The sequence below is a fragment of the Euleptes europaea genome, chromosome 8 (genome assembly GCF_029931775.1).
Source record: "Euleptes europaea isolate rEulEur1 chromosome 8, rEulEur1.hap1, whole genome shotgun sequence".
Taxonomy (NCBI): domain Eukaryota; kingdom Metazoa; phylum Chordata; class Lepidosauria; order Squamata; family Sphaerodactylidae; genus Euleptes; species Euleptes europaea.
Window position 1 is genome coordinate 36,095,667 of NC_079319.1, and position 11,862 is coordinate 36,107,528.

Here is an 11,862-nt window from a genome sequence, read left to right on the forward strand (position 1 = left end):
CACACACAAATCCTTTATCTTCAGCTTCATCGGTGGGCAGAGTGGGAAGGAAATAGTACTGCTGAGACAACTCAGCCATGCTGTCTCCTTCTTCCCACTCTTTCTAATATATTTTCTCTAACGTCTTTAATCTACCTTTCTATACACAGGGCCATAGCCAGAAATTGGGGGTGGGGGTACAATTGTCAGGGGCTCAAGGGCACATCTTATAGTCCAACCTTTCCTTATCTAATGGTCAGGATGTCACAGCTTAGCAATTACTTGTAGGGCCAGAGCTAAATGCTATTAGTGTGCAATCCTAAACAGAGTTCTATCCTTCTAAAACTCTTGAAGCCAGTAGGCTTAGAAGGGTGTAACTCTGTTTAGGATTGCGCTGTTAGTTTTGTCAAGTTTACTGCTGCAGCACAAAGACATTGTTCTTTCAACCTGCTAATACTTTGGGTCTATTTAACTTTATCTCACACTTCTCCCCTTTACTGACCAGTCCTATCTTCTGGGTTTTCTGTGCACAAATGCAACCTTTGCCTGTAGTTTTGCTTGTGCAAATATGCAACTATACACAAGTGTGAATTAATGCAATGTTCTGAAAAGGAATGGATTATAATACAGAATGTAAAGAGACCAGCTCTGGGATTTTGCATTGATCAGTTTTCAGCTTCTAAAAGAAATGTGCATAGCACTCTGGTGAAAATGATGAAAGAATACATGAGTGCAAGTGATAACATTTTAAAACGGTGTTAAGGGGGAAAGTTCCAGCAGTTGAGCAAGGACAGGATAATATCCAGGAAGAGGGACAGTATGCAGAAAACCTCTGTGCTGACTGATTGCAGGAAAGCTTGGATCTTTTCCACCATCCTTTGCACACAAAATCTAGAAAGTGAAACTGTAAAGAGTGACAAATTGCAGAATGCAGCACATCAACTCATTACATGATTAGCAGAACACCTTTTTAAAGTGCTACCTAAAGTACTGAAGTTAGGATTGTCTCACTAGTCAGTTTGGTCCAATATTGCTAGGGTTGCCAGGTCCCTCTTCGCAACCGGTGGGAGATTTTGGGGGAGGAGCCTGAAGAGGGCGGGGTTTGGGGAGGGGAGGGACTTCAATGCCATAGAGTTCAATTGCCAAAGCAGCCATTTTTCTCCAGGTGATCTGATCTCTATCGGCTGGAGATCACTTGAATTAGCAGGAGATCTGCTACTACCTGGCAGTTGGCAACCCTAAATATTGCCAGTTTGGAAGCCTATCATTTGACTGTAGTCAAATATTCCATGAAGCTGAGAATTCTGCTGTGTAGGTGGCAGCTTCCCATTTTCATTTCACTATTATCATTTGTTAGTAAGAGCAGAATGCAGATTGTTTTCCCCTCATCCCACAGCAGGGGCAGGCCAAGCAGTATGGCAAAATTTCTCCATCTGACCCCCTGCTATAACAGTAGGTCTCTCTAAAAAAGACTCATTGGCCTTTTACCTACTTTGCATAGCTGCCTTTATTTATGAAACGTTAGATTCCTTTGAATTGTGGTGTTGGAGAAGAGTGTTACGGATATTGTGGACTGCCAAAAAAACAAATCAGTGGGTTATAGATCAAATCAAGCCTGAACTGACCCTAGAAGCTAAAATGACTAAACTGAGGCTATCGTATTTTGGTCACATCATGAGACGACAAGAGTCACTGGAAAATACAGTCATGCTAGGAAAAGTTGAGGGCAGCAGGAAAAGAGGAAGACCCAACAAGAGATGGACTGACTCAATAAAGGAAGCCACAGCCCTTCATTTGCAAGACCTGAGCAAGGCTGTCAAAGATAGGACATTTTGGAGGACTTTCATTCATAGGGTCGCCATGAGTCGGAAGTGACTTGACGGCACTTAACACACACACACACACATTATCTCTTAACTTTCTCTTATGGCTCAAAGTGTCTTAAAATTTTAAAATAAGGCCACCCATAATAAAGTAAAACACCATTAAGCCCCTTCCCCCAAGAAAACGTCTGCATCGCAAGCTTGATTAAAAGCCTTATCCAATAAAACAGCTTTACAACCCTTCCTAAAACCTTCTAAGGACAATGCCCTTCCCTGAGAGCCCACTCCCCAGCAGGGTCTTACAATTGAAAGAGAACAGGCTCTGGTGGGTGTCAGGCAGGCAGTCTTAAGTAGGGTGGGGGGACAAACAGAAGGTGACAGCTAAAGGCCAGTCATTCGTGCATGGGGACTTACGGAGAGAGACAGGTGAGAAAGAGTCTTTCAGATAGGTAAGTCCAGGGCCTAGTACCACATTCTAAATTAATATTCAAGGGAAGCCCCACATAGAACATGTTACAGTAGTCAGACCACAAGGTTACAAAATGATTAGCATGACCAGGTCAGCTGAGTCTAAGAAAAGGGAAGTGTGTGAAGCAGCTGCAGCTGGTGGAAAGCACTCTTGGACCAGCAAGGTTGGGTCCATGAGTATTTTCAAGGCATCAGTTCAGAACTGAGGAGGGTGTATATGGAGGCTTAAATAATGAAATAACAGAACTGAGTGTCATCCATATATTGATAACAGCCAGTCCCAAAACTCCAGATGAACTCGTTCAATTATCTCATATATCTCTTTGTGTCTGATCCAACAAAAAAGACCAGAACCACCAAGGGGCTACTCCAACCTTGGGATGAGAACAGAGTGGACATTAAAAACTCTTTTTTTTTGCTCTTACTATGATAGTTGCTGTTACTTAGCTTTTTAAAATGAAATTGTATGCTAACTCTGAAATTCCAGGATAAAAGCTAAGGAGAAGAAGAACTGTTCAGTGAACCATTTGCAGTTATAGCAAACTTATCATAACATTGTTAAAAGTTACAGTAGTTCATTATAATTTTTTTCAATAACTTCATTGCTTCACAATAGTTCACTAATTTAGTTTTGTGGTTACCATAAGCATCAGACCTGTTGATTATGAAAGTATCTTTTTTGTTGTTTTAATAAAGTTAAAGGCTTAAAGATTCTTGACCCATATTTGACAATGTTTGTTTATTTCACCAAATCTTTTTTGACCAGTTAATGGCCAATCCTTAGTAAACCCAGTACTAACTGTTTTTAGGGATTTTTTAAAAGTCAGATACACAAGTTTCACCTTTTTATCCCTGAAATTCTTTGAATGAGAAGTAAAACTTTCAGTCAGCATTACTTGTGCTTTTGTTGTGATTTTCCCTTCAAAGATGTCCTGGGTAAAGAAAGAAACAGATGTTCCCACGAATTGCTTCATTAAACTGTGTGAGAAACTAGGTTAATATTTCATTAAGGTGCTACAAAATAGCTTTGCAGCCGGAACAAAACCAGAAGTACTTAGTGAAACCACAATGAAACTTTTGGCTGCTTAATCCTATTTGCTAAGAAAGGAACTCTCATTCTAAAATATTTTAAACATGTTAATAGAAAGGAGTCTCTTGGATAGCCCTATGAGAGATTTTTATTTGTCACACTTATGCCCTGCTTTTCGTTTGGAAAGCATATAGTGGTATACGTGTAGTACCCAGGCAAAGTTACAGCACTGAGCCTGCTTAACTTGAACAGCAAAATGGCATCTTTTGCCTTTGATTCATTACAAGTACTCCTTTTAGTTCCATTGCTTATTTTTGTTTGCTGTTATCCAGGAAAATGTTGAGCATTGTGCAGATGGGTAAAAACCAAGGTATATTAATGCATTAAAAAAGGTAAAGGTCCCCTGTGCAAGCACCGGGTCATTCCTGACCCATGGGGTGACATCACATCCCGACGTTTACGAGGCAGACTTTGTTTACGGGGTGGTTTGCCAGTGCCTTCACCAGTCATCTTCCCTTTACCCCCAGCAAGCTGGGTATTCATTTGAAAATAATAATAGTTGAATTATGAAGGAAGAAAAACAGAAGAGATGTTGTGATACCAGCAGTTAATCCGTATGTCAAAGACTTTGGCCTCTGTAAATAAGAAGATTGTAGAAGCCGCGTGCTTACAATACTGTGAATTTAAACTGGAAGTATATGGCTCGGTAGATCCATGGCTACAGCCAGAAAACATGGCCCTACATCTCCTCCTTTCTCCTTTAATGTCTGTAAAGGAATGACTTCATAGTGCATGTTTCCCTACTACACTACTTTTCATTGGCAGCCACTTATAAGGAAAATCACAGTGTGATGAACATTACACATTTTGTATCTCTAGATGTTATGGGGGAGGAAGAAAGAGATGGGGGGTATGTTTTTTGGCAGCCAGTATGTAGTACAATGTTTATTTGTGGCTTCTAAGTAATACTAGAAGCAGGGAAACAAGCATCTGGGCAATACAGCGACATTTCAATATTTTCTTTTTATACAGCCTATTTTATACAGGCACTTTTGTTAGAGAAAAGGTAGGCAACGCTCACCACCTCTGCCAAATGGTAGTACACAAGACCATTTTCTTGGTTGGCCAAGCCACTTTTCTAACCAGAGGACTGTGCTACCAGAGCTACTGGGGCTCGTCTTGCTCCCAGCTTGTCTAGCCAAATACAACCCTCACCTCTCCTCTTCCCCCCACCTTTTTTGCCAGTATACCGACTTCTCTACAGATTGACGTTGTGCATTTTTTGGCTTTCTGGCCTTCCCCTGTTTTAGAGTACTACTAAAGCTGATAAAAGAATAGTAACCATCATTAAAGTTGGGCAGCCCCATTTACATGCGATAAAACGTGCCTTGTTCCTCTTTATTAGGATATTTTTCTTGCGCTGATATTTACCATTTCCTGCTATGTCCCTCATTCAGAGCTGATGTGTAAAAAACCTTCCATATGCAGAATTAATAATGTACTTTCTGTGTATTTGTAATACTTTTAAAAATTATTCTGTGTTACAGGCAGCTTTAAGTGCCTTGAAACAGTTTTCAGAAGAAGGCCTGGATCCAGTGGATGAAACTACAAAGGTTGAAAATGGATCCCTTGAAAAGTAAGATAGTATTCAGTATTCTTAAGTATTTCGGAGATGTGCCAGGTAAGATTTTTTAAAAGTAATTAAGGTGTAATGCCCTTTAGATTGTAACAGAATATTTTTGCTTTAATGTTTGTATAGAGGTTGTAACAATTTGGTAGCATCACTGAGAATAACTTTCAAAATTATGTTAGATTAACTAGTGATCTCCTAGCCAACCTTTTTAACAAGGTCTTTTGAATGCATGAATTCTGTGCTTTTAGTGCCGTGAATGTGATATGAGGTCACATTTAAAGAATCCCTCCTTATTGTCAGCTAAGATATGCCATGTAAAGGTAGAGTTGGGTAGTGTTATTTCCAGTCTCACAAGGTTCTCCACCATAATCTAGAGTGCTGTGTATATTCTGATGTCCACACAGACATCAGAATATACCTTTGTGCCACACACAAATAAGCTGCTCATCCATTTCATTGGAGTAAAGAGCACAGCCTGTGACTCCCTTTATGTTTTGAGTACTGTCCCATCAACGTAAGTGAATGAAGAAACCTGTAAGAACAGGGGAGTTTTTGTGTGTGCATTAGCATCCCCTAAATAAAAGGTCAAATAGAACGATGCTTTGTAGTGGATTTCTAAAAATACAAGAAGCAATCAGTATAGAAATCAGAACTGCACAGTGGTCAAATTTAGTCGCATTGCATTACCTGTACACTGCAGGTAGTTCCAGATTCTTTACGCATCTGCTTTGTGAGAGAAGTACCATGATATATGTGCAGTTTCATGAAATCTGCACTTATACAGCAGTGTAGATGCAGGGTACCCTTGAATCATGTTATATCTAAATAAAGACAAGCAAATTTCCCACTATTTTCTCTTTAAAAGCAGTCTTGCTTTTTAAAAGAATGGGGAAATGCATAAATCTGGAAAAACATTGTGTAGACATTTAAAGAAAGAAAGAAATTGGGGGGGGGACCTATTAAAGGCACCATAAGTCACCAGATTGTTCACACACAGGATGCAGTTAGATGGCTACACATTCCTCCTTGTAGGGGAAAGACCTCAATAAGCAGGCACTGTAGCAGAAAAGCAAGAGTTGGAGTTGGAATTTTCAACTGATATATAGTGGCTGTTTGTAAACTAATTTAATCAGAAACATTTACTACATGATCTCACCAGCATAGTATCCGAACATAAATATTGTTTTTTCACTCTAAAATGTCCCCCCTTGTGGTGACCTTTGAATCTCATGTGCCATCTGCTAATAAAAATGTCTCAAAGATGTGCAACCCTGGACCTTACCACTCTTGTTAATGTATTAATCTTTCAGACAAGTCAAGCATCTGGGCGAAAACGCAGACAATAAACAGACTAACTCAGGCACCAACGCTCAGGACTGCAAGGATTCAAAGGCTGTCGTCTAGGAGCCTCCCAGCACCCGCGGCTGCCACTGCATCCTTATAAACCTGTCAACACGCAATAGGGTGTTATGTGTACAAGGAAATGGATGACTAATACCATTATTTGAGTCTTATGTGAAGACAACACTATTCTAACACAAGAGATGATGTACATGGTACTGTTTGTTGAACAGAAGAGGGAAATAAATTAAACCTTTGCCTGTTTCCCTCCAAATTCTGAACATCTAATAATTCAGAACTACTCCAGAGACAGCAAAATACTGACCAGGCCACTGGCTTTTTAAACAGCAAGTAATTAACTAAGTCTGATGAGGTAGGGAGAAGTTAAGTTTACGGTTGATTATTATCTAGAAGAAACAGAACTCAACCCAATGTGGACTTATTATTACTTTTTCATAGCCTAGCATAAGTTTAGCTTTTCTCTTTTTAAAAAAACAAAATTATGCTTGAATATTTGAAAATTAACCAATGACAGTGCTGTGACAGTTGTAGCTGTTGTCTTCATATATAGTCATACGGCTTCTCTTTTTATGCCAACATTATGCATTCTTCGTATCCTTATGGAATACGTTATGATTGTATGATGCACTACTCCGAGTTGTTCGCAAACTGAAAATTTAAATCATGACAAGTATTTTCTTAGATATGAACAGATGTTTTGAACGATGTACTCCAAGAGAAAGCAGTGATGGTATTTGATTTCCCTTGCCATGTATTGATTAAAGAGGCACCTGGCCTCCCACAAACACTTCCCCCCACCCCTTTCATTCTGCTCTGTGTTGTACGAAAGCACGTTGGCACCCCGTTCTGTGTTTGGTGTTGACCCATCATTTGCATCAACTGAATGTTTTTAATATCTGCATTCTGGCCAAGAACAGCAGAAAGCATGGAAATGTCAGCTACGAAGAGGGACAAAAAGGGGTGACAAAGAACTGCTATCAAATTCCACAGTTGACAGAGATGGGATTTGCACCTGCATTTTGTACCAACATATTTGAATTAAGCAAGCAGAAAAATGCAGTAAAACCACATCAGTTCATGTATACAGTGCTTGTATGGTCTTTTTCTTGGTTTGTAATCACCAGTCACATTTTCACCTGTCTCCTGCTATATATTGAGAAGCAAGGTTGTGTTTTCTAGTGTGCTACTTTGTCCTATGACGATATTGCCCCACCTATTTTACGAGCAAGGTTGTTTTTTTTAATCACGTTCAGCCCCCAACTGCATAATAAACATGATAAGGTAACTGCAAATATATACATTTCACAATAAGAGTTTGCCACCAAAAGACATAGAATCCCTAAGGAGGACGAATTTGAAGTGTGTTTGTGTGTGTTTTAGGAACTTTCATAAATATTCTTTACTTTTAAAAAATCTTTCCCTGGACAAAGACCAATTCTGTGACTTTAGTAAATGTTGGCTTTATTTATTTACCATATTTATAGTGTGCCTTCTCACTGAGCTTCAAGGCGTATTATACAGTGTAAGTTGATGCTATCAGTGTGATGAGATATCTAATAAGCAGTGTCCGAGGACTAGAATTACATAAATCTGAAGTAAAACATAGAGTATTGTACGCAATGTGTTAAACAATGCAGAAAATAGTTTTACATAAAACATGTAAGGAGGTCATCAACAAAAGCCACCAGTACCATCTCCATCTCATAACCCGGCCTGAAATCAGACAGAAAAGGGTACAGATCAGATTAATAATCCAAGAAGACCTGGAGTTGGTCTGCCACTGCTCTCTCAGTCACCTGGCCCAAAAAGGGTAAATTAGAGATTAGGTGATAATTGGCCACATAATTTTTATGTTTATTAAGAAGTGGGTGGATAACCACATCTTTTGAGTTGCTAAGACATCCAAAGACAGTGATTAATTTATGATGGACACCAGGGACTCTTTGATGTGGGTCCTTACCTGATTTCTGCAGCCAGGATGGGCAAGAATCCAAAGAACGAGTAGTGGCCTTACCAGACCAATGTCCATCGCAGTAATTGGGTCAAAATGGTACCTAACTGACCAGACATCCTGTCTGAGCTAGGTTACAACAGGCATCCAAATTAGAGCATATTCGAGAAATTTTATCAGCAAATTTTTTTGCAAAAGCATCACAATTATGTGTCTCTGAGACAATAAAGGCTCAGATTTAGGAGTCAGCAGATGGTGAGATACGTTAAACAGCTGGGATGGTTGTTAACTAGTTGATGCAATAGTAGCAGAGAAAGATTGTTGGTCCTGTCATTGCTGCCTCATAGGACTTCCAATGAGCTTGTAAAGGAACAGGCGCACACACCCGCCCCCGTCCCCCCATTCCTCCTTGTTGGTCCCCAGGAAATTGTAAAACCCCACAGCCATCCCAAGTCTTCATTCAGTGATGCCATCCCATCCCCTCAGTCTCCAAAAACAAACTGGATAACACCCCCTGCCACCAGCAACTAGGAGAGTATCTCCTGCTACATGGAGTCCCATGTCTGGCACTCGCTACCTGCCTCTTCAGACGCTTCTAGTTGCCATGCCTCCTTCTCCACTCCTACAAGTTGACACAGGGGTGATCTATCACAACTTTGTAAGTCTGAGCTATTGTGCTCCAGGGAGGGTGAGCTTACCCACTGTTCCTCACCTTTAGCCACCCTCAGATAGCAAGACTGAATAGGTGTGATGTGTTTCCAGAGATCAGGCTTATTCAAAATATGAGACTTTAATAAATGAATAAAAATATTACACATGGTATATATAGAGATATTTTGAGTGCCTCAATAAACATTACCATCAGAGAAAATGAGTTAAAGCTTATTTTTAGGTGGTACTACACCCCTCTAGAATGGAAAAGATTATTAAAAAGACATCAGAGTAATTTTGGCGTTGTGCCGCAGATAAAGGATCTCATATCCATTTATGGTGGAGCTGCCCAGCATTTTCCAGTTTCTGGCAAAAGATTTGTAGAATCCTGAGTGAAATAGTAGGAGAACAGGTGGAATGTACTCCAATGTTCATCCTGTTTGGTCAGATGCTCCCGCAGATGGAGAGAAAAATGGGTATTTTTTTTAAGGAATTTGATTTTGGTAGCAAGGATGTTGGTGGCTAAGCAATGGAATCAAAAGATGAGTCCCTCTGTTGAGTCTTGGCTCAGGAGATGTTGGTATATTATGCTGATGGATAACATCATATAGGCAAAGAGAAGAAAAGAGATTTCCAGCACATAAATTGTTTATACAAAGATGGCTCTTATTTATAAAATATTGGAATAATATTAAACCAGAAGAATCAGTGCAGCTCTGGGCATTATCATTTTGAGATTTATATTTCAATTTAGAGATATGGATAATATTATAAAGATGTTTTCTATTTGTTTTGATACATGGATTTGTATAATAGAAAACACACACATGGTCTGTTCAAGCATTCGGGCTGAGCAAGGAAACAAAGAAAGGGTGAAAATATGCGGTCCCCTTTCCCTACACTCGGCAGTCATCCTAAACAATGTTTAAATGGGACAAGTATTACTTGAAGTTGAGTAGTTAAAGCTAAGCATTGCCTTAGTTCTCATGATTTGGGACATCTCCCCATTGTCCCTTGCTGGCTTGTGCCCATCCAAGGACCTGCTCCAGATGAAAGAGGAAATGGAAGAGAGCTTCTCTGTGTTCAGAGAATTTATAATCTGCCCTGGTGAGCCCATCCCACCTTGGGGTCATTTTGATCTTCTTGCTTCAAAAAAGAGAATACATTCTAGTCAATTAGCAGTTTCCTTCTCTGACCCTCTGACTCTCTGATTGTTTTGCTGCACAACCTGTACTCTGGACAAGAGGCTATTGTTAGGACAGAATATGGAGGAACAGAATGGTTTCCAATTGGCAAAGGTGTATTTTATCTCCATATCTTTTCAATCTGTATGCAGAACATATAAGGAAAACTGGATTAGATTTAGATGGTGGAGTGAAAATTGGGGGGAGAATCATTAGCAATTTGAGATATGCTGATGATACTACATTAGTGACAGAAAACAGCGAAGACTTGAAACGACTACTGCTGAAAGTTAAAGGAGAAAGTGCCAAAACAAGATTACAACTTAACAAAAAGAAAACAAAAGTAATGACTACTGGAGAATTGCTCAACTTTAAGGTGGACAATGAGGAAATCGAAATTGTTCAAGACTTTTTCCCCCTTGACTACATTATTAACCAAAAGGGAGACTGCAACCAAGAAATCAGAAGAAGATTGAGACTGGGAAGGGCAGCCGTGAAGGAGCTAGAAAAGATTCTTAAGTGTAATGATGTGTCACTGACAACCAAGATCAAATTAATTTGTGCCATTGCATTCCCTATTACTATGTATGGGTGTGAAAGCTGGACTCTGAAGAAAGCTGACAGGAAGAAAGTAGATTCCTTTGAAATGTGGTGTTGGAAGTGAATGTTATTGATACCATGGACTGCCAAAAAAACAAATAAGTGGGTTCTAGATCAATTCAAGCCTGAGCTGTCCCTAGAAGCTAAAATGACTAAACTAAGGCTGTCATACTTTGGACATATTATGAGGAGACAAGAGTCACTAGAAAAGACAATCATGCTAGGAACAGTTGAAAGCAGAAGGAAAAGAGGAAGACCCAACATGAGATGGATTGACTCTATAAAGGAAGCCATGCCCCTCAGTTTGCAAGACCTGAGCAAGACTGTTAACGATAGGATGTTTTGGAGGACACTGTTTCATAGGGTCGCCATAAGCGGGAAGCAACTTGATGGCACTTACGCACACACTGACCCTTTTGGGTGTGACATTCTAGCTGGGTGTGAGTTGGTAAACCATTGTCCTGTTTCAGCTGGAGTCATTAGCATAACCAAGAGATTGAGTGCTCTATGCTTGAGGCTTGATTGCTCCTTCCTCAACCCCTTCAGTCACCCAGCTACAAGTTTACAGCTGAGTTCTTGAGCACACACAGAGTGATCATAATGATTGAAATATTGGAGAGAATTCTTGGTTGGGGGGAATTTTTCCACAGAGCTCTATAGCACACTTTCTAAGATTCTGTATGACCATTCCACCAGCATTGCTCTAGATAACTCCCAGCTCTCTTCAGGTCATCCAGCTTTGTAAACCACAGGGCCAGTTTCTTCTCCAAGGGTGGGAGAGGTCAACCGGAGGGAACCTTGCAGATCACTTATAGGAGCTTCATGTTGCAAGCTCCCATTGCAGCCTCAACATTTGTTTGCAACCCTTAGAGTATTCTGGACTCCAGTAGGATACATGAGTCTCCATGAATGGGGCATTTTAACAATCCCCCTCCCTTACAAAATTTTGGAGCCACATTCACCCTTGCTTTGAGTAGAGAGTGGTTAGACCACGGCACATGCTGAACCTCCAACCTGGAAATCAGACCTTCCCTTAAGTCCAAGGTGTGACCTTTTTCATATGTTGGCCCCGTGATGACTTGAGAGATACCAATGGCAGACAAAGGGGTTTAACGCACGGCCAATTTGTCTCGCTTTTGTGCCTTAATAGTAGCGAATCTCCGTGGTCCACACGCATGACC

General features: G+C 40.2%; 1 protein-coding gene across 2 annotated transcripts in view; it reads left to right on the top strand.

Annotated features, from left to right (window-relative positions):
- The window catches only part of STAU2 (staufen double-stranded RNA binding protein 2), a 171,079-nt gene extending 164,453 nt beyond the window's left edge, over positions 1-6,626 (top strand). Inside the window, exons 13-14 of one of the 2 annotated variants that reach the window (XM_056854148.1) lie at positions 4,848-4,936; positions 6,244-6,626. In XM_056854148.1, the coding sequence (XP_056710126.1) occupies positions 4,848-4,936; positions 6,244-6,337 (183 nt within the window). In that variant the 3' untranslated portion in view covers positions 6,338-6,626. The remainder of the gene's footprint in view (positions 1-4,847; positions 4,937-6,243) is intronic. The other variant, XM_056854147.1, reaches the window with a different exon arrangement.
- The last annotated feature ends 5,236 nt before the right edge of the window (positions 6,627-11,862 follow it).